At 43.0% G+C, this 23,743-nt stretch overlaps 2 protein-coding genes across 2 annotated transcripts in view; both read left to right on the top strand.

The window, feature by feature from the left end:
- Window positions 1-17,072, top strand: part of LOC102566451 (transmembrane protease serine 11C) — a 59,425-nt gene extending 42,353 nt beyond the window's left edge. The window contains exons 5-9 of the mRNA XM_059721304.1: window positions 4,278-4,329; window positions 9,545-9,605; window positions 13,547-13,730; window positions 14,559-14,818; window positions 17,047-17,072. Coding sequence (XP_059577287.1) covers window positions 4,278-4,329; window positions 9,545-9,605; window positions 13,547-13,730; window positions 14,559-14,818; window positions 17,047-17,072 — 583 coding nt within the window. The remainder of the gene's footprint in view (window positions 1-4,277; window positions 4,330-9,544; window positions 9,606-13,546; window positions 13,731-14,558; window positions 14,819-17,046) is intronic.
- Window positions 17,073-17,944: 872 nt separating this feature from the next.
- Window positions 17,945-23,493, top strand: LOC132248268 (transmembrane protease serine 11C-like; the record flags this gene model as incomplete). The annotated part of the gene is made up of 2 exons (XM_059721305.1): window positions 17,945-18,112; window positions 20,664-23,493. Coding segments are annotated over 2 exons (330 nt in total), but the record flags the coding sequence as incomplete, so codon positions are not given.
- Window positions 23,494-23,743: the final 250 nt, after the last annotated feature.

Here is a 23,743-nt window from a genome sequence, read left to right on the forward strand (position 1 = left end):
ACACTAGATAACACAATATTCATGTGCATCCTTGTAACATGTATTGATCATTCATTCACCCTGTCTAAAGGGAACCTTAATATAATGTGACCACTATATTTATGTTAAAGAAAGAGACAGTTTTTGTAAGTAGAAAGCTGAGCGGTATAAGATTAAAATTCAGTGGATGAGGAAAAAAATATAGATCTGTGTGTAACATGCGCAGACATCAACAAGATTGGAAAGGGCAATCCATGGGAACCCTCTGCCATATGGGGATTAAGAGATACTTTGTCTTACTTCACAGCACTTAATGAAGTAGGTTGTTGCCTTGGAAAAGTCAAGCATCTCTGAACCAGATAGTCTTTAAGGTGCCACCCTACCGTACCTCCTGTTTGTCTTCTTTGTCATGGTTCCCTCTTCTTTGCCTCATCCATATTCAAAGAGTGTTTGTGGAACATGTACAGAGAATCATATCATCTACACTTGATTTGCCTCAGGGTGTTTTCACAAAATTACTTAACTTTCAGGATGAAAATCAGGTTCAAATAAAGCAGAATCAGAAGTGACACTGATTTTTTTTTTTTTTGGTTCAGCCTAAGATTAAGTGTATATTTCAGGAACACATAGCAGAATGACTTTATCTTCCTTCCCAAAAGCTCATTCTTCTTTCCACTAGGACCTGGTATATGTATTCTCCGAAATGCTACTGCTACCACAGGAGGCAAAAACACAACTTGAGTCTAAGGGCCTGAACAAATAACCCATTTAGATTGGCATCACATTAGTGTATAAAACTAGCAGACAGATGATGCACAGCACTAAGCCAGAATAACATCACCTAAACTATGGAGAATTATATTTGAAAAAAACAGGGCCAAACTCCACCAATGTAAGGTATAATGGTTTAGATAGTGTCTCTCTGTGTCCTTCCTGAGGAAGTCACATGCTAAGGCAAACAGCTCCTCCTCCACCAAGTAATAGTAGTCAGTATCTGCAACCACCCCAGAATAATTCGTGTCCAGTTCTTTCCCAATTCCAATATAATTTAGATTGGTGTATCAAACCTACAGAAAGTATACCAAGCCATGTGTTAGTCTAGTAGGGACCAACCATTTGGCAGGCATGCTACAAATTAAGCCCTTAGTGCTTTCCTGAGTGCCACTTCAATCCCCTTCTCCTGTCCAATCTTCTGCTCTGCTTTCTACTCTCTGCCCTATACTCCCTCCTTGACCTGCTGCTCTATTTTCTGTTCCCTTCTCTATCTGCCACTGTGCTGCCTGCCCTTCCTTTGATCTGTGGTAAGCCACACACAGTGGCTACCTGTGTCACTTGTGGCATGCATGCTACAGGTAGGCCATCCCTCTGTTAGTCTGTTCAGGACTTAAGGTGCTTCTATGGCCCCCATTACCAGTTTCTGAGCACCTAGCAATCTTTCACATAATTACTCTTGGAAGAGTCCTGGAAGGCAGTACAGTGGTATTAGTCCATTGTACGGATACGGAATTAAAGCATGAAGAAGCTAAGCGCTTCTTACAGTGCACAGCATAGCAAGGAGGTAAACCTGATCTTCTGAGTCCCAGACACCCTACCCACCATCCTTCCTCCTCATTGATCTGCCAATGGGAAAAGTGAAACCAAGAAAGAAGCCAGGCTCTTGGAAAGGGGACTGATTGTTGAGCCTCTGTACATGGAACTGGAGTACAAAATTTGTGGACCTCAAGAAAGGAATGGCTGGAAGATATATTGCTTGGTTTAGTTGCCTTTAAGTATAGATTAGCATATCTGATCCATCTGAGGCAAGGCTGAATGTCATGAGAAGTAACTTAGGGTCACCTCTGGAGGAAGTAATTATGGCAATCGTTGGCGACACGTAGGGGGTGCATGCAGGTGCACGTGTACCCCCTGAGCTTGGCAGTGCACCTCCTCGCCACCCCCACCACCACCACTGGCAGCGTCTATGGGCAGTCTCTGATTGCTGCTGGCTGCTGCCAACACTGCCGGTGGTGTCTGTGGGTGGTCACCAACCACTGGTTGGCACTCACCAAATCCCCACCCCCACCCTGCCACTGACAGTGCTGCAACTGCCTGCAGGAGCTCACTGCTTCTCCGCAGCCAACAGTGCCGCCACTGCCTGCGGGAGCTTGCTGTGCCCGCCCAACCTCCGGGGGCACATGGCATTCATGATAACAATGGCGCTATATCAGAAATGCACAGTCTGTAGAAGGCATAAGGTATAGTGAGATAGATATTCCCCCAACCCTGTAGTAATGACATATTGCACAGAAGGACCGTGGAGCAGGAATTCTTCAACCTAACCCAGCAGCTGGGCACTTCCTACAGTTCAGGCTGCTAAGCAGCTTTTCTGTGATCTGTTCTTCCCCAGCAGAACCATGTCAATCCTATTACATTTAGTACTCCCCCTCCCTATGGTAGCAGAGACAGAGTTTGGTCCTGCATTTGCTACTCAGGAGTTCTGATTTTTCTCATGCCACTATGGTAACTTGCTAGCAAGGCCCAGGTAGATAATGACCAAGACAAATTGGGCAGTTTATCCAAGGTGCTGAGTTTGCAGAAGTCCACAGGAAAGTTTTCTTTCATTTTGGGCACATCAGTAATTGTGTGGCACTCCAGAGTGTGCTGCCACCACACCCAATCTGCATGAGTCAAACCCAAACATGAAGCAATGAAGCCACCTGAAGGGTGCCTCCTTCCGTCACACTCAGCATTTTGTGTCCTGTGGGCTTGAGAGCAGCAGCAAAGGGCTCCCTCAGGCAGGCTTCACTGTGGGAGTAGGTAAGCAGGATGGGCTTTATGAGACCACCATTTGGAGCCCTGTAGTAGCAGTATAGATGTACCCTGGGCAGCCAGGCCCTCTTCAGACATGTGGTGGAGATCAATTTCCTATTTCCAAGCCAAAGTTAAGGAGGGATTTCATTCAGATGATAACCCTCAGTATTGGATGGCTTGTTAAATTCCATTTTCCCCTTCTAGACTGTTTTATAGCCCTCATTCTGCAGTGTGCTTACTTGCAGTCTAACAGTTATGCAAGTGCTTAAAAGTTAAATCTGTAAAACTGCTGAGTTCCCACCCTGAGATTTTCAGTAGTCATTTTCAGTCTGGTTAAAAATACTGATCATATATTGATAGGCAGCAATGAAGATCATTTGGCTGCATGGTATCTAGGCACTTTTGCTTCTAGTCAGGCTGGAATCTAAAAGGATGAAAGGGACAGAAGTTCAGTTCCCCGCTGAAACTCAGAATGTTTTCTGTAAAGCATTCTGAGTGTTACCCCAGACCAAACAGAAGTTCACTGCTGATTTAGGGGGGAGGGTCTAGCTGGAGCTGGGAGCCTGCAGCCAGGGTCCCATAGCAATGGCCACAGCTGTCTGCCAGTGCTTGCTGTTTTCAGAATGGGAGTGGGGAAAGGCAGTGGAGGGAGCTCCTTTTTGGGATTTCCCAGCCAGTGCTGAAGGGTGGGGTGGGAAAATTTGAGCCCCCCCCACACCTGAGGGGTGCGGGCTCCAATACACCTGCCCCACCCTGCAGTGAGAGCTGAAAAACTCCCAGAACTCCCTCTACTCCCTTTCCCCCCCCTCCCATTCTGAAAACAGTGACAGGCTGGGAGCTCCGCAGACACAAGTTACAAAAGATGCTACACATTGAAATGTCTTTATCTGATACCTAATGCAACGAGGGGTCAGATTTTCACTTGATCAGCCATTTTTTAAGCTACCTGCAGTCATGCACTTGTGTTTGGTCACAGCTATAAACTACTTTCTGTGGCCAGATCAGGCAAAAATTGTCACTCCTGTCTGCGCCCCAAAGTAATATGTGGTAGGAGAAATGCTAGATACCTTTTTTCCTCATTCAGAAAGTTTTAATGTACATTCAGTATGGGTACTGGGCAAACATTTAGGGATGCCATGTATTAAACAGGCTAGCCCACACATCATAGATTCATAGATTCATAGATATTAGGGTCGGAAGGGACCTCAATAGATCATCGAGTCTGACCCCCTGCATAGGCAGGAAAGAGTGCTGGGTTTAGATGACCCCAGCTAGATGCCTACCTAATCTCCTCTTGAAGACCCCCAGGGTAGGGGAGAGCACCACCTCCCTTGGGAGCCCAACTGGGATGTTCCTGCCTTGCATCTTGAGGTCTCTTCCAACCCATTTTTCTATGATTCCACAATACAGAAAAGAAACAGTATGGAGTGCAAATATGGCTGCTTCATATGCTTGCCCCAAAGGGGATGGGTGATGGCTTCAATGTCTGTTTTTCTTCCTTTTTTTAGCATTTCAGTTGAAAATCATCTCTACCCTGCTTATGTGGATGATATCAGTGGCGTAAACAAAGTATCCAGAACATTTTCAGCTATAGGGTAGCAAGCTACTTTGTCAAATTGCCTTTAAAGTACAGATTCAGATGCTATTTTGGCAAAACTGCATGCAGAAATAATTGGGCAAAGTAAAGGTTCTAGTGGAGGCAAAATGGAAATGTGTGTGCCTAGAAGATAATGCACTTGCCTGTTCCAAGTTATGTTGGATTTTAGAAATAGAAAGATAAAAAGATTTTTCATTTTTAAAGTATAGAGCCATCTTTAACCCTCCATATATTGAAATGCATGACCCTTCCTAATAGTGCATTCACTTGCAATATTTAAATGACCTCAATGAAACCTTTGTTCCCTTTAAGTCAGTGGGTGTTTTGCCACTTATTCTGTTTTCTTTCATACATGCAGTGGCCTCTCTAACTAAACAGAACTTCAGTAGCAGGCAAAAAACTAGCTTTCCCAGTACTGAGACAAAAATATCATTTAGAGGTATGAAACTATGATAATATTTGTCTTTGCATACCATCCCTGAACTCCTCAGTGAGGAGCAAAAATATTTATTGTGCAGGGTTATTTTGCAGAACTCAGAAATGATTGTACCTCTGAAACTTGCAGGCTAGGGACAGGCATTCAAAAAGCCTGAACCTGAATTGATTAAATCTTTGTAGGTTAGTCTAACCTGGCTAGGCAAAACCGGTTTGTAACAGCACAGACATCCCAGAAGTGCAGGCACATGCCTGCAATGGCTTAGGCTAGAAGCCAGGGGGCACTAGAACAACCCTCCCTTCCCTTTCACAATGTGGAGCTGAGGAGGGGCATGGCCAGGCCCCAGCAGGATGCTCTGACAAGGATGGGGTTCCCCCCCTCTCCTTGATAACAAAGCATTTATCAGCTCTGTTATCAGCATTTATCACCCCATCAGAAAACAAAGCCTCTCTCATTAGTTCAAGTGCTTCCTAAACAACTTTTTCCAAGGAAGAAATGGAGGGACAGCTACCTGTTGATTAACTCCAAGAAGCCTTAAGCAGACACAGTTCTGTCTCCCACAGCATGGATGGTAGCCAGCATGTGGTATGCTAGCTAATGCTGAGGAATGTCTGTATAAACAGAAGGGAGGGGGGAATCCCTGCTTCGCAGGAAGTGGGGAGGGGAGGGGTGGGAGGGAGCAGGGGGAAGCGCTTGCAATCTCTGCCAGAACTACAGCCAGGGAGCAGAGAAGAGGGGCCAGCTCTGCTGTGGAGCAGAGAGCCCAGCTTAGAGAGCATGCCGGGATGCTGGGGCAGTCTGGTTTAAGTTAAACTAGGAAGGAGTCTGGGACAGACATTGCATAAACTGGTTTGACCCAAATCAGTTAACCTACATTCAACCAGGTTTATCTCAAACCATTTCAGCCATTTTCAAACTGGTTTATGTTCACTGAACATCTGTTCAGTTACAGGTTTAAACCAGTTTCTGATCATTTAAACCAGTTTACATGTAATGTCTGTCCCTAGCCCTAACCTAGTGGTTAGGGTGAGTTGTTTAAAAACATGCCAGCAGCAATAGGGCACCTTGCTTCCTTCATCCCATTAGAAAATCCCAGCCTTAATTACTTATCTGTAAGAACCTATTAGTAATATAAATGTATGCTTTTCTCATTTTTATGTATGCTCACTCTGCCTAAGTACACCTAATTACAAAAGAAAAATAATGAAATTCCTTAATAATCTGTTTTGTAGGGAATTGAAGTTAATCATTTACACAATGGTTTTCAGTGTATTGTAATCTGTTATATATGCAAAACTGCTATGATAATGAAAGTAGATTGCATAAGTAGGAACTAAATCCCAATTCAGAAAGATTGAATTGCACCTGACTTTTTTGTCCTCTCTATTTACTAAACATGGTTTATTACGCTGTCACTATTAAGTGCCACCTTGTGGCCAGGTAATGTAAATATTACTTACATTTTGTTTTGGGATCACAGTACATGTCCAAATGCCATTTTCACAAACATGGAATAAGGAGTTATTCTTGCAAGTTCAGGGCAGTTGTTTGGCCCACAGCATAGAAGCTTACTCCTCTTGCATCCCTTAGAGACAGGGCTTATGGAGTGTTGACAGGGCACTGTGCAATTATTCTGCTACAGGCCACACCAGGCACGTCTGTGCATTAAAGCATTGCATAAAAATAGTGCTAATATGTTAATGCATAGTAAAATAGGCTACTGTTCATTAAGCAGTATGTGCTTAGTGTGTGCTTTTGCTACTGCGCATTAGGGCAGCTTAATGCGTATTTATTTAGTACGTCACATTGGAGGTACTAAATGTAATGTGCATTAGGAAAAGTGCATTAAGGAAGGTGTAGATGTTCCCACTCTGGATTTGCTTTGAGAGGCTGTTCAGTCCTTTCCCTTTTACATCTATTACGTTCACTGAATTAAAAGGAACCACCAAGTTGGGAGGAGGAAGAGAATTATGGCCCAAATCTTCAAACATTTTTTGAAGCTAAGACAACCCAATCAAAATGGAGCTGGGCCAATTCCTGTTTGTCAATGGTATCAAGTGCTGTTGACCCCCAGAGATATTCTGGGACTCAAGAATGGTTCAAAGGGCCAGCCCCATCAAAATTAAATACTCATAAGCATAAATATAAATAAAGTTGAATAGAAAAAAAAAGTCCTAAAGGCTTAGGTGGCCAGCCTGTTAGGAAAAAAGTACTAAGCAAGTACACATGCAGATGGATAATACAGAAAGACTGTTGTTCAAGACTGAAAAACAAAAATCCCAAAGTGGATCTATATTTTTATACTCTATTACCTGGCTAATGATCAAAACTTTAATACAGCTAAAAAGTATTAAAATGTTCCTTATACGTTCTACTCCAATTAATATTCATATGCCTATTTTTATTTCCTATTTAAGATGTATCAAGTCTAGTCAAGTGTAGTCAAGGATCTAAAATCAGATCTAGCTGGCATAAAACCACTAAATACACTCTAAGCGACTTTTAACCGTCTTCTTTTGATCTGTCTTTCTTGAACTTTCTAAAATTATTTGTACATCTGAGATTCTTCCCTCTGCTCATTTCCTTTGCCGCCTCTTCTCTTACCCAAACTTGGGTCAAGTAAATACAAGCAAATGCTATACAATATTGCCATTAAGCAACTTAGGATTTACAATAGTCTACACTACCCAACAGGTCCTGTTAACTTAGATGGGACCTAACAAGGATTCAACACTGCAGAAATTAGATTGCATATTTCAGGCTCCTGTGTTCCTGACTTCAGCCCTCCTGGTTTTGTATTATTCAGCCTTGTTGCTTAACTTTACATGAATGAGTCTGAAATGTTTGATCCCCAATTCTTTACAATGCAATAACTGCTTGTCTCATTTTAGAGACTCAAAGCAGCCCTAACACGAGCTAACCTGGGCACACAAGGCATCTCTCTATCCAGAGGGACATTAGGCAGAGAATACCACCATCAAGTTTCTTATTCCACCTCCCTTCTTGCCTTGAGTATAGAAGGTATGGGTGAACACCATGCATTTAACAGAGAGCCTTGATTGTCCTAAAACAAAAGTAATACTTCTGATATTCAGTAAGTACGCTCGGGTATTTTGCTCTCAGGTCTCATTGCACCACTTTCTTCAGCAGCAGATAGACATATCATTGCCTCAGCTGCATTGTCCTGGAGAACTATAAAACATGCTAAAAAAGAAGCTGTACATTGAAGAGAGCTCCCTATAGATTTTTATGCATTCCTCAGAAGGTAAAAACCAAGGAGCCAAGTTCTTACTTTGCTTAAACCCATGTAATCCCACTTGATATCAACAAGCTTATCTCAGACTTGGTCATAGAGAATCATATACTTGGAAGAGACATTAAGGGTCATCTGGTTTAACCCCTACATAAAGGCAGGAATGATACACCCTTGGCCAACATAAGGCTTTTGTTTTTCCAACACAGATATGTTAGGCAGCTGTCAGAAAGGGACACAGAAAGGAAATATTTCCTTGCAATATACCTATCTGACTCATAGACTGTACAGCTCAATAAAAACATGCCAATTGCATTGCTTTTGGCACTATGCTTCAACAAGCTGTCTGCTTCTTTTGTCTGCATGACTAGTTTTGCAATCTAATTGAAGTCTTGGTAATTGACAGCTTTATACTTAGGCCTTGATAGGGAAATGCCTCTCCACCCAGAGGGTTGCTAAAAATTTACTATTGTCAATATTTACTAGGAAGAAAAGTTGAAAACATCTTGTAAAAAACAGGTGTGCTCTTTTGGTGTCACTTTCATTTGGCTGGCAACCAGGAGAGAACTAATACTATTATGATAATCAGATATCACATTATGAACTTTGAGCTATATACTTATTATATTTGAAACCAGTGGCAAATGACTGGTGATCCAAAGCTTTTAAATCCCCGCCAAACATCTAGATGAAGTGACCAGACAGGCTGTGGACCAAGCGGCTCCATCATTCTCATGGTACAGCCCAACAAGGAACAATGTTTTTAATGGAAGAGGTTGAGCTGAGCCCTTCTGTAAACTTGCTGCCCACAAGCCTAGTTAAAGCTTTGTCATTCTGCTTCTTCAATAGAAGTTGAGAATTCACAGGAGCGAGCCCCTATGCCTCAGTTGGAAGCCACCAGTAGCTTCTTACTTCAAGACAAATCTCATCCCTCTTTATTATGCTGATACTCCTCTGCTATAGTGAATAATAATAAAACATTGCTTATATCTTTGGTAATAAGTCATGTCACTGTAGCAAAAACACAAAGAAATATGCCTTTTACATTGTTCATGGCTCTGCCAAAAATCACTCAAGTTAAGATGCCTGTGTATAGGCTTTTTTATTTGTTTCCTTTTTTTATTGTATTCCTTAATAGAATGACATTAATAACCATATGTTCGGTAATCATTATTTCAAACAAACAAAATTCACTCCATGTACAAAGCAGGAGAGTGGAAAACATGAGCACAACACGGGTAATACTAATGCAACAGACAAGGAGCATGACCCAAAGCCTATTGAATTTGATGGAAACAGCCCCATCAACTGAAGTTGGTTTTGGATTAGAGCCCAGATAATTCTATATAAAGAGAGGGAAGAAATGGGGAAAGTGGATAAGAATGGGTATATCAGCCCTACTGTTTACTTTGGGCTGTGCCAGACTCGTACAGTTTAGTCCTGAGTTTAAATGAGTGTACAGGTAGAAACAATTTAAATGAGTATATAGCTGACATTTTTGTTTATTTCAGATCTGAAGAAGAAAACAGCTGAGGCCATCTTCAATAACTGTAAGTCACAGCATTTTATCCTTGGCAATTCTAGGTTGGCTGTAAGAAACAGTTAGAGTCTCTGATTCTTTCGCTAGTCCTTTCCTAAAGCCCTTTCTTTCACTTCTGCATAAGAAGTGTGATTTTGTATGGTACTGATTTTGTATGTCCTGCCTGGGCTTTCAGGGTCTTTCCAGAGGCTCTGTCACCTTCAGATCAGGTCAATTTAAAGTAAGGAGTTAAAAGTAACTTCTACTGGGTTCGCAGTCATGGTTTCTTACAAATGCTGACTTACCACTTGTTGTAAGGAGAAGTAGTTAGCCATGTTAGTCTGGAGTTAGGCAGAAAATGGGGCAGTGTGACATCTTATCAACTTCAGAGATGCATGAACTTTCACGGGCTATGGCCTACTTCATGCCTTTTTGAACAAGGCAGTCTATCAGGTGCCACACTGCCCTGCCAGTTGTTTTAAGGGTTAGGCTGCCTCAAGCTGGGCATTGAAACAAATGTTGTCAGAGGTGCTTAGCCCCTGTAGATAGAAGGAGCTATGACTGCTCAGCACCTCTGACATTTCGGATAGATATTCTTTAGCCTCATCTAGACTCCACTGACCTAAGCTGAGAGCCTTTCCTTTGGCTCTGCTGGGAGATGGATCAGGCCCTATATACTTAAATATGGATTTAGGTGGGCAGCTAGCTGTAGACACTCATGTTGAAAAGTCTGGTCCTAATTTTTAAACAAATGTGAAAAGTTTGCAGAATGTTATTAGGTGCTGCAAATGCTGGATGTATGAATAGTGAAGAGTTCCAGGAAAACAAGGAGACATAATTGAGAAGACTGATTTCCTGTCTCGTGTCTTAACCTCAGACACACAAATAACTACATACACTATAAATAATTAAGGCTTGTGAAGGAGACATTCAGGTTTACAGGCATGTATCAGTGGTTTGAGTGCATACTGAATTTCAAGCAAATTGAAGTTAGAAGCAGCCCATCATTAAGCTTTCATGTATGTAAGACACCCAAGGTATTTTAACTCTGTTGGCAAAGGGATGATAGTCTACTTTCTCCGTTTATTTCTGTATAGAGTATCAAAACCAAGCACCATGGAACATTTTGTTTTACCATTTGTTTCACACGTACAGGACTCCTGGACTGCAGTGTAATGATTGGCCTCCACAGAATCGTTTGCTTTTTTCACTTGCACATGCAAATCTGAGTAGGCAGTGTTTCTTTATGGAAACATACTAGCATAGCTGTTTATTGACACATGCAGAATGACTGCCACATGGACATTTGGAATACATCTGTGCGCTTCAAGTAGATACTGAATTTTTTTAGCATCTGGCTATTATTGAAGAACAAGGAATAATTACTTTTAATATACTCAGGAATTTGTAGTTTTCTTTTACATGTGCTTGAGATAAAGAAGGCCAGACAGCAGCAACATCACTGCATGATTAAGGCTGAGATTTTCTTTTGTTGGGGGTCACTGATAAAATGGAAGCAGGAGCATAGTGGCAAAGCAAATTAGGGTATCTTCCTACAACTCCAGAGTCATAAGTTCAAGTTTCTTGTGAGACTTATGCTAGAGGCTTCTCCCAGTGACCCTATGTGTAACTGGGTACCTGATTATTGAGTCTAGAGAATCAAAGATATATGAATGTGATGTTGGCTGCAGCATTTTGGTATGCTATAAACTACAGAAATTAGTGTGCCTTACCCACACACTGGTGCTCTTGGTCAGTAAACTCATGGTAACCCTTGATTAAATGAAAATGTTTGCCACAGAAGGATAGGTGATATTAGATTCTGATAGTTTCATGGACCCCTTAGGAAAGCAGTGCTAAAGTTAATTTTCTTGCTTGAAAAGTGCAAAATTAGTTATACATCTCTTTGGTGTCTAATCTTTTTTGAGGAGGAGGCAATTTGTTTTTAGTTATAATTGTTCATAAAGACCTTACTTATTTTACCTTAGTTACTTTGCATTCCTGGAAATCAGCTTTCTAAAGACTGGCTTTTTTCATACGTGAGGGATTTCTAACTATCTTTCATATCTTTCATCCTTTCCAATTTCTCTTTTTTTTTTTTTGCTTGAGGAAGGATGTGTGTGTCCAAAAGCTTGCAAAGAACACCTTTTTTAACTATTTAGTTGGTGTAATAAAAGATATTGCCTCTACCCAAAGACTCGCCTGCCCTTAGTTACTTTATCAACATTTATTCAGAACTGAACTGGTTTGGTGGCCTTTACTACAAAAGCTTGTCAAGTGGGGTAACAGAGAAATGTCACTGCTGCTCACTATGTTTTTGCCAGTTTGGGTTGCCAAAGTTTGGATATACTTCAGGAGCTAAAAACTACTCCCTGCAATCTGGATGTATGCCTCTCAGCTGGTTGACTGAAACCACATGGCTCTAGAATTAGTTACTGGTAGAGATTATGCAAGCTGCCTTCCCCAATGGAAAGGTTCTAGCACTGGCGATCTCATCAGCTACTGTTCGTTCTTCAAACTTCCTTGCAAATGGAAATGTGTGGAGCAGCAGCCTTGGTGTTATCTAGAGTCCTCAGATTTCACTGATTCCTTTGCCTTGGTTGGTTTTAGATCTTGGTATGGGACAGCCATTGTGCTGGGTTCTGTCAACTTTGCACAACTTTCTTTTTTAAGTTCATGAGTAGCTTTCAGCATGGTGACCACATCTACAAGAAATACTGACTGCACTGTAGCTCATTACTACTGGATAGTAGTGTCGCATATCATGAAGGATGATGCGATGCAGTAGTGTTGCATGGCATGAAGCGTGATGCCACTGTGCAGTCAGCACAAGCTACTGTGCAGTCAGCATCAAAAACTGTTCAGCAATGTTACTGCATAGTAAGTCCGGTTACTGCACAGGCAGCATCTCATGTAGATGTGGCCAGCGAGTGGTTGCTGAGTAACAGCACCTGTGGTGGCTTAGTAACAGCACCTGACTCAGATCTTAGCCAAGCTGAGCAGAGTTGCATCCCATAAGGTTCGGGTATTTCCATTTTGGTAGATTCCATTGCCAGGGGCTCGCAACTGCTCATACATCTCCAGGGTACTCTTCAGTAAAGTACTGTAGAGTTGTCCCTGGGTCACCGTGTAGGGGAAACGGTGAGGGTTTGAACTGTGATGTATATGATCCTCAGCTCTCTCTTACCTTTTCACTGGATTGGGACAGTGCTGTCTCCCAGTTTTTCTAGTTTCTACCTAAAAGCAAGGCCTGGATGAAAGTTAATAGGTCCTAAACCAGGTAAGATAGATGCGATGCTGCTTGAATAACGAAATGGCTACAGCAACCTGATCAGTGGCAGGAGTATTTCTGATTTGTGTTAGTAACTGGACTTTCAGCTGCTCCTGGATTTCCAGGTGGTAACAGAAACTAAGAATACTTGTATTCCTCTCCTCTCAGCAAGGAACAACCTGGAAGGTCCATTTGGTGAAAAATGCAGCTGCCTGTTTGCACATCAATGTTTTGCTAATAGACTTTGCATGCAGGCTCTGTACATTGCATTGTCTTCCAAATCATATATGAGTAAAAGTCAAGGTGCTGCTTGTAATCTCTAAACTATTATGTGGCTTGGGTTCCTTCTGGTCTAGAGATAACCTCTGTTCATGCTTTATCCTTCTGGCAGAAATCAGTTGGGGGACTAAAGCTGACAATTCCTATAACTGAGGCTCGGTGCGTGGGAGGGACTTTGATTCTATTGTTATGTTACTCATGCAACTGAGCCTGTGTTTGTTGAGCTTCATGATTCTCCATAAGGCTGAACTATTCATTCAGGCTTTTAGCTGATGGGATGCATGTGGGAGAGCCTGAATTTTGGGGTTGGTGGAGGGATTGTGTGATGTAACAATTTATTTTGCATATGTGCCACCTAGGAGTCAATAGGCTCTCTTACAAAACAGTGTAGCAAATGATGTTCTTTTTCTCCTTTCCAACAGTTTGTGGAACACGACAGAATAGAACAGTGAAGTCAATGTCAGCAAGAATAGTCAATGGAATTGTCTCTGCAGATGCTGGCGACTGGCCATGGCAAGCTAGCTTACAGCTGAATAACATCCACCGTTGTGGTGCAACACTGATTAGTAATGTATGGCTCCTGTCTGCAGCTCATTGCTTTAAAGAGTAAGTCCCTATGCTCAGAGAGTTGGCAGGAAGGTCTTTTGTGTACTGACCCATGCATTAAATTGTGTCGCATTCTGAACTAATGCCAAGTCTCCCTCAACATCTCAAGGCATAGAGCTTTTGATAATCCAGCTGGAGCCTGAGAAAATAGTTACTTTGAAAAATGACTCTAAAGGATGCTCTAGGGAATCCCCAAGCACTGCAACTGTCCATAGTCCATATTGCAACTGCAATAGTGTCCTGACTGTGTTTTGCCTAAGATTAGGCAGAGCCTGGCTACCACCGCTTGGCCCAGATCCACAGCAGAATTGATGCCTAACTCCTTTCTAAGTACCTAACTCCTTAATGAATCAATGGCTAGGCAGGTGCTTAAAGAACTTTGTGGACCAGTCTCTGACAGTTTTTGAGCTGATAGACTACTTCATCCCATCCTGCCCCTGGACAGTTGCATGATTTTTTCCCTGAAAAAGTCAGAATTCATTCCTGGTTGAGATGAATAATGACATATTTGAAAACCAATACCTTTGGAGAGGGATTGGCAATGTCACAGTAGAAGGGGTTAAGAGTCAGCAAATGGCCAAGTTTGGCATGGCTCCACTCAGTGAACTGCTGTAGTGGGCTGTATTTGCTTTGTATATTGGCTCTCTGACTCCCCACAGTCCTTAGGTGGCAGGATCAGTAATTCATCTGGGGTATCACCAGCCTGATTCTCCATTCACCCCAAATCTCCCAAGAATCTTGTGGGATTTTGGAGTAGGTATACTTGACCAAGTTCAAGATCTTTTCTCTCCATAAGTGAAATATTTACAGTATTTTAATTTCTTCCAGTGTAAAATACCCACACAAATGGACAGCTACCTTTGGACCTCTTTTAAGACCACCAAGCATAACACGATTCATCAAGAAGATTATTATTCATGAGAAGTACCGTTATCCAGGCCTTGACTATGATATTGCCCTTCTGAAACTCTCTAAACAGGTTGAGATTACAAGCATTGTACATCATGTTTGCCTGCCAGACCCATACCAGGTTTTTCCATATAACACTTATGCAGTTGTCACAGGATGGGGAGCACTTAGCAATGATGGTGAGTGCCTACAGAAGACAACATTTTATACTTTACATTAATGGTGAGTCTTGTCACCTAGTAGTTCTAGCTGTATGGCCATTGAGAACTCTGTTAGGAAACATCTCATTTAGGAAACAAAGCTAAAACCATGCAAATAATTAAAAAGTGGGTTTAATTATAAAAAATACATTCCACGTTTCCCTGCTCTGTGATGTAAAGCTACAAGAAACAGAGATACAAGTCACTGAAACAAAAAAAAAAAGGAAAACTCCAATATTTTGTTTATGTCCCTTCTGTTTTAGGGTATCTTTACACATGCTCCAGGGAGGAGGATGTTTTAATTAGAGCAGCTCTTGGGAGCTGCTGTAATTAAAATGCCTGAAGTGTCTTGCATATTCAGCACTTCAAAATGGCAACAAGGGTGCTTTAACTGAAGCTCATTCAATGAGCTTCAGTTAAAGTGCCCCCACTGCCATTTTGAAACACAGGGACACTGAATATGTCTGACACTGAGGTTGCTGGAGCTTTCTAATTCGAACACTCCAGCAGACTCAATTAACTGAGTCTTCTCCAATGCGTTCTAATTAGAATGCATTGGAGCAGGCATTGGGCACATGTATAGGTACCCTTAGATCTTAAGTTCTTTGATGCCAGCAATGCATCTGTATTTGTACAGTGAGTGGCTGTAACAGGAGGGCTGTCAGGATTGCCGTGCTCGACCCTGCTGCCTCCTTTACTGTGCCAAGCTGCCGACTCGCACCCTCCAATTCTCGCCTACCACGACTTTGATTTTATATATTTCGATAGGGAGGCTGCCTTCTGTCTTCTTGGCCACGGTTCTCCTGTCTCGGGTGTTCCGTACACCCCAGCCTTATGGGCTATGCGTGGCTCCTACCACCCCTGTACCACACCCCAAGCCTCACAGGTGTAACAGACGTTGTTTTGTTTCTCTCTGTCTCCACACCCTCTCTGGCGCCTGGGCTGTCCGCAGGCCTGTCTCTCTCTGTGCCCTCTCTGGCACTCGGGCTCTCTGCAGCCCTGTCTCTCTCCAGGGCTTTCTCAGTAATGCCGCCCTCCTCTGGGCCTTCTCAGTAATGCTGCCCTCTCTCAGGGGCTCACTGAGCCTGCACTGGGGCTTCTCGGTAAGGCTGCCCCCTCTCTGGGACTCCTCAGTAATGTTGTGCCCTCTCTGGGCTCACCACGCCCACACTGGGGCTTCTCAGCAATGCCCCCTTCTCCGGGGCTCCTCAGTAGTGCTGCCCCCTCTCCGGGGCTCACTGCACCCACACTGGGGCTTCTCAGTAATGTTGCCTCCCCTCTGGGCTCCTCAGTAATGTGATGCCCTCTCTGGGCCCGCACTGGGGCTTCTCAGTAGTGCCCCCTCTCCGGGGCCTTTTCAGTAATGCTGCCTTCTCTCTAGGGCCATCTCAATAAAGGCTGCCCTCTCTCTGGGCTCACCACAATGCTGCCCCCTTCTCTGGGGCTCACCGTGCCCGCACTGGGGCTTCTCAATAGTGCCCCCTCTCTGGGGCCTTCTCAGTAATGCTGCCTTCTCTCTGGGGCCATCTCAATAAAGGCTGCCCTCTCTCTGGGCTCACCACGCCCGCACCGGGGCTTCTCAGCGGTGCCCCCCCCCCCCCCCGGGGTTCACCGTGCCTACACTGGGGCTTCTCAGTAATGCTGCCCCCTCTCTGGGGCTCCTCAGTAATGTGACGCCCTCTCTGGACTCACCACGCCTGCACTGGGGCTTCTCAGTAGTGCCCCCTCTCTGGGGCCTTCTCAGTAATGCTGCCCTCTCTCTGGGGCCTTCTCAGTAATGCTGCCCTCTCTCTGGGGCTGTCTCAATAAAGGCTGCCCTCTCTCTGAGCTCACCACAATGCTGCCCCCTTCTCTGGGGCTCACTGTGCCTGCACTGCAGCTTCTCCACAATGCTGCCCCCTTCTCTGGGGCTCACTGTGCCTGCACTGCAGCTTCTCCACAATGCTGGCCCCTTCTCTGGGGCTTCTCCTCAATGCTGCCCCTCTCTAGGGCTGGGGTCTGCACACCCCAAATGCTGCGCCCTCACTGGCGCTTGGGTCCCCACAATAGTGTGAGTCCCCTATGAGGCCTCCTCCAACCCCTAATAGCCTCACCCAAACCACCAGTGATAAACAGCAACACAACCACAAGCCCCTAGGCTATAACATAAATGGAAGCCACCCGGCCATAACAACATTCAATCCTGCTGGTAACCCTTTATCTCTCAGCAATGTTAGATGTTGCTCCTGTATGAGGCTTCTCCTCTCTCCCATGGCAGAGAGCTCCTTCCTCTTTGGCTGCTTGCAGGGAACCGCCTCTGGCCTCAGCTCCTAGGTTTATAAAGGAGCCAGGCCCAGCCCCTTTCAATCAGCTGACCGCTGGCAGGTGTGACCTCTTGCTCCCTCCAACAGCTGGGCTCCTTCCTCCCTGCTAGGGCTCCTTCCCCAGCAGTTTTTCCCTTCATAGGAACAGGGCACCTCAGTGCTCTGTGACACTGGCACAAGAGGGTGCCAACATTGACTGGGATTTGTCAGTCCCTTTAAGAAAGATGTGTTATACCCATTTAGAAAAGTCACAAATTGAGTTGCAGACAGGCGGCTTTCCATTGTTACACAATTAGATAAAGCTAGGAATTGAATTAGCAATAGAACTAGTCTGGAATCCAGATCACCTGCTCAAAATTGAGGCCATAAGGGCACAGAGCCATGAGTTGGAGCAGTGGAGCAACAGCCTTCATGGTTGGTGAGTGGACTGGGGTGTAGGGGAGGCAGAGCCCCAGAACCACCACCTCGACCCCATGAGTATTACCATCCCCGGGCTGGGGTAGGAACACCACTGAACCCCTCCCTTTAGTATCGGATCCATCAAGATGTGGCAGGAAAGTTGAGAGCCAGGTCCAAGGAGCGGGGTGAATACTCACAACACCAACAGAGGGCATCACACTATGGTATTAAATATATAATATATGTAAAACAACTCTGAATATTTCCTCAGTCTAGGGAATGTGGTACAAGACTGAACACTTTTTTTACCTCAACCAAAATGGACTGTCTCACTTGAGAAAATGAGATGTTTCCTAACTGTTCCTTCCACATCTTAGATAATGCAAATGATTTAAGTTTTTAAACACTGAAATATATTTTCCCTTTAGGCCCAAGCCCTAATGCTCTTCAGGAAGCAACAATAAAACTCATAGACCCACAAATTTGCAACAGAAAAGAAGTGTACAATGGTGTCATTACACCGAGGATGTTGTGTGCAGGATACTTGGAAGGAGGAGTAGATGCCTGTCAGGTAGGTGTACCTGAAAATTAGTACAAAAGTCATTTTAATTATCATTCAGTACCATAGTCCCCAACCTTAACTAATATTGTACATGCTTCTCTGTGCTGTTCCTTCTAAATGAATCAAGAAGGAATTGGAGGTAAAAATGAAAGAACAATTTTACATGCAATTTAGCCCATAACACTCTGATTCATGTCAAACTTTGAAAGACACAAGGTGGCATTATAGCCCTGCAGTTCAAAATTGCCTCATGCTGGCTATTTATTCTCCATAAGGTCCTCTGTGGTTTCTCACTCCATATCTGTTTCCACAAATATTGTCCCTTCCTACTGTCTTCCTGTGGTTACTTCAATCTCCCTCCATCCTTTCATGTAGCTACTGACTTCTTGATTACTGAATTGTTTTTCTCTAGCAGGTTTAAACTGCATCTGTTTTGCTGTTATGTTTAGGGTGCTCCATACAGATTTGGCAGTATAAAGGAGCCATACTTTGACAGAAAATATGATGGATCTGAACCATAATTTCACTAGATTTGAGTTTGAGTATTAGTCAAGATGCTTTTTGTAGGTAGTAAAGATGTGAATGATGTGTAAAATGTGAAAAAAATTACCAGCCAGACTAGTCTGACCAAGAGTTCTGAAGGAGTTCAAGAATGAAGTGGCTGAGTTGTTAACAAAAATGTGCAACTATTCATTAAAATTAAACTCTGGACTGGAGGATATCAAGCTTTGTACCTATGGTTTAAATATGTGCTAGGTATACTTTTTGGAATTACAGGCTACTTAGCCAGCTCCAACACAGGAATAATAGCTGAAACAGTCGCTAAAGCTAGTTAGAATATATCTAGATGCACATGAAATGATAAACTTATTTGTGTTATGCTACAAAGTTTCTTAGAAGGAAATTCTAAACAAAAATTGTTCCTATGACAATATTGTTAGAAGGTCATGTCTATTAATATTACATTTTTTTAAAAAGGTGTAAATATTTGGTTTAAGCAACTTACCAGCTCCCCTTGTTAGGTCCAGTCCTACTAAGACATCTGCACATTAGGGCTGTGCGAAGCTTTAGTCCCTGATTCGATTTGGTGGAGATTCGGCCCGATTTGGTGGCCAAATCTCTGAATCCAAATTGAATCAGGAGACCCTTTAATCTCTCTGAACCAAATCGGAACCCTCCAAATTGATTCAGAAAGATTCAGAAAGATTTGGAGATTTGGACATAGACAGCTTTAAATGTTTTTTCTACATACCTCTAGGTAGCAGGTAGCTTGTGAACACTACGATGCTGGGGCACATAGAGTGTCCCACAGAAGCATGGGGAGCTCCCCAGTGTACTTGGCAGCAGATCTGGAAGTGGACCAGAAGCACTTCTGGTCTGCTTTTGGGTCCGGCGGGGAGCGCTCTGGGACCCCCATGCATCCTCCTGGCTCAGTGTCTGGTGCCTACTGGATCTGGGGGGGCATCCGAGGTCTCCCTGTGGCCAATTGCTGAGCCGGGCAGGCACGGGGGGCCCCGCAGCGCGCTGTTCGGCAGACTCGGAAGTGGACCAGAAGTACTTCTGGCCCACTTCCAGGTTCACTGCCAAGCACATGGAGGGGGCCCTCCTGCACTCCTGTGGGACGCTCCATCCGCCCAGCATTGCAGTGCTCACGAGCCGTGCCTGCTATCTCAAGGTATGTAGAAAAAACTTTTAAAGCTGTGTCTATGTCTAAATCGCTGATTCTCCGAATCAGCATCGAATTTTCAGATTTGGATTCAGCTGAATTGAATCAGGGACAGTGATCCGAATCAACGAACTGAATCACTGTCCCTGATTCAGGGCAAATCCGAACTGAATAGGGCCCATTTCACACACCCCTACTGCACACACTTTACTTCCTGCATCTGACTATTGAATTAATATGCATAAAATTGAGTATATGCAGGTTTTTATAAAATCAGAATATAAACACTTTGAATCTCATTAACCTATTTTCCCTGTCCCTATTTTGTTCTGCCTAGAAAAGCTCAAGACTGAAAGGCACTGTTAGCATTTATTTATTTCAGTAAAGTTGGGCAGTGAGATGGATTGCAAATTCACTCTTATAATCTGGTAATCTTCTAAAATCAATCTCACAGTGATACTATTGCATAATAGCTTAATTAAAAATGTTGGGAGAGGCTAATGCATTTAACTTTGGAAAAGGTGCCATCAACTTAGAAACTGCTGCTCTGAAAGAATTCTTTTCACCTACTATAGTTACAAGTAATATGTAAGATTATTTAAAAGGGGAATGTTAGCTAAAAAATAATGATAATTTTCTTGGTGTTGAGCAAAATGAGTAATGGGATTTGTAAAACCATAGAAATTGGCAGCAGGGCTCTGTGGGCAATACAGGTGACTTCTAACTCAGATTTTAGAAGTTGACTAAATTCCAAGTTGATGGTATCCCTTATAATAATGCTCCTTGCATCTCTCATTGGAGGACAGCATCATCTTTCATAGCCTATTGTCTGTAGAAAAAATCATCTTTCCCTGTCTGCTAAATTAAATGCCTTTGTTTATTTGTCTTCTGCAGGGTGACTCTGGTGGGCCACTGGTTACTCCAGATTCTAGATCCATGTGGTACCTTGTGGGAATTGTGAGTTGGGGAGATGAATGTGCCAAGCCCAATAAGCCTGGGGTCTACACACGTGTGACTTACTTCCGAACCTGGATTACCTCAAAAACTGGCATCTAGCACAAACCCCAAAGTGGATATAACTTCTCAGGCTGTATGCAGGTCATACTAGTATATACCAAGGTGTTATTGAATGTATCTATCCCTGCACAGTTTTGGTCAGTTCCTGTCCAAAGCAAGCACTAGCTTCATTGTTGGAGATGTGACAATCAATCCCTCACATATTTACTTTAATGTGTGAGATCACCTTCCTCATTTCTGAGCTCTGAATGGTTCTGACACAGAAAAGGAGACTAATGGACTCAATCGAACTAACCTAAAAGAGCAAAAAGTTGTATTTATTTTTAGCAGTTTAAAAGTATATCTACTCTTTTTTCCCCAGGAACAGGGAGTTACTCTGCAGCCTGTCAAAGGTTTGGGGATACCCACAGCTCTTCTATCCAATTCCTCTGCTGAGGGCATATCTTAGCTGCCACTATATTTGCTAAGCAGTCTTAGGCTTAAGTCTCTCCTTCAGAGCTCAAGACCTAGACAGACTGTAGTTAAGTCAGGGCATCTTCCCTCCATTTACTGAAAGCCTGGCTTTCCCTGCTGCCATGTGGGCTACTAAGAGCCTGGGAAAGTTGCAGGAAGCAGGTCTAAGGGAAATCCAAGCTAAGATAAAAGAGGATTTCAGTGTTTCTAGCAAGCTTCTGTTATTCTGCTATGAAGCATATTTAGTGTATTCAGTGAAGCACAAGTTATTTTTTAATTTTGTTTTAAAAGATCTTTATCACAATCATATGCTACAACCACATTACTGCCTCCCTAGCTGACTTCTTCCATCTTGCACAGTATACTTGAAGGACAGGAACACAGGATGTATCTTTGTTTGGTGCTTAATGTGCAATAACAATGTATGTGGGCGGGGGGAGGAGAGGAAACCCACCCCCACCCTCACCCTCACTTCCACCCTAACAAGAAGGTTAATTACATTGCAGAAAAGAAACCTTCCCTTTTGTATTCAAGCCAACAAGTGGGTATTTTTTAAGGGAGACAAATGCCCACCAGATATAATTTGGGAATTATATTTTAAATGAAGACAGGATTGGCCCTTCTAAGTTTCCTGCTGTGGCAGCTAACTCGCAAAAAAGGAAGCTATAGGTGGGAAGCTTCCCACTCCATTGGTGGCTTTATCCCAGCAGAGGATAACTGGTAATCTGTTGCATAAGACTGCAACTGAGAAGTAATTGTAAACCTCAAAAGAAAGTCCCCTAGTGATGACGAACCTGCCCCTAAAATGAGACCTTTGCATCCAACCCCTGCAAAGATCTCAGTAAACTTTTTTAAAGAATGCCATCATGTTTACTGCTGGTGTTAGGGGATCCAAGCTTACTATCCTACCTTCAACCCCCTGCATGACCCACCATTGCTACCTCTATATGAGAAACCACAAGGACTTCACTGGTGGTTCCTCCTTCTGTCTCTGATTTGCCACAAAGCCCAGTATGGGGAATAAGAGCTGTACATGCCACTGCTGAATCTCTGTGGAACAAAATCTCTTTGAAACAATTTGCCTCCATTTCTGTCCATCTCTGTTTAATTTCATCTTCTCTTCAACCAGCTCCACAGGGATATTGGTGACCAACACCAGCCGAAGCAGCAATGCGCTTAGTTACAAACAAAGCACCTAGGTGTCTAAATATGCTTTGAGGTGCTTTCAGATACTTTTCACAGTTTATCTGTGGCATCTTGACCCTGGGCAAAACGGGTATTATGTCTCCAAAGTTCTAGTTTTTCATTGTTTTTTTTTAAGATGGTGGCATTTCTAGTCTGTTTGTAACACAGCCAGTAAATTATGAAAGGTGTCTTAGGATGTATAGAGATGGTTAAATGAAACGGGTCTATTACCTCAACTTATTGACATAGTTTGCAAGCTGTGCACTTTTGGGTTGCTGCAATTTTTCAGCTAAGAATGCAGTCTGGGCTGGATCCAATACTCAATGGAAACCTCAGGAGGATTTGCACCAGGCCCTCTCTGGACACTGTTTTCAGTTAGAGTGAATGCCCGCTATTTCTGATAGAGAAACCATTGTAATCTCCAGAAAGAGCATCATGAAAGAATAAAATAAAGTCGAAAGATCATGGGTCTGACTCTCCAAAGGACGTTTTTTACATACACAATTTGTACCTGAAAAAATGTGCACAAACTTTTCTGTAGCTTTAATGGAACTGTAGGTGTAAACTGGGATGCTTGCCTCTATAACGAACTGCTGGAGTGCATTTGGAAAGTGGGTGGTTAGAACGGCAAAGGTTGCTTTGCACCCAATATTATTTTTTTGCTGACACAGAAGGTGGGCAGCCCAAGGTTTGTGATCCCTAAAAAATGGATCCCTACTTTAGACTGAAATTGATGTCTCAAATGCATGTGTATGCCTTCCTTACGGAGTAAGAAAGGCAGCTTTTACTTCAGATGTTCCCTGTGAGGAACCAAAACAACCATGGGGAACATGAATATCTTACTCAGGGACTGGTGAGATATCCAGATGCACTGCTCTTCGCAAGCTGCTAGTGAACTCTGTGTGGCCTAGTTTCATCTTTACTGAAAGTCATTTTTTTATTTAGGAAGACTCAGTTTGTTATCAGCACAAGAACAAAAGAAAGAGAAACCTATATAAGCAAAGGAAAGATTTAAAGCCTTTATATTATTATTATTATCATCAATAAACTATAGTAGTGATTTAAACAACACAAAATTAATATATTTTATGTGTATTAAACATATTTAAAATATGGTATATCTCTTTCCTTTTTTTCATTAATTAAATTTTGGTTTCTATAGCCAGACTCAAGTCTCTATCTGTTTTGAAATATTTTACACTCATTTTGTTTTGTTTTTGTCTAACTTCCGGGGCAGAACTGCATCCTATGTCCTCTTTCCCTTCAAATCAGAATGGGCCGGCTTTCAGAATAACTTCAGCAAAACCAAAATGACACAT

This window comes from Alligator mississippiensis, chromosome 2 (assembly GCF_030867095.1).
Source record: "Alligator mississippiensis isolate rAllMis1 chromosome 2, rAllMis1, whole genome shotgun sequence".
Classification (NCBI taxonomy): domain Eukaryota; kingdom Metazoa; phylum Chordata; order Crocodylia; family Alligatoridae; genus Alligator; species Alligator mississippiensis.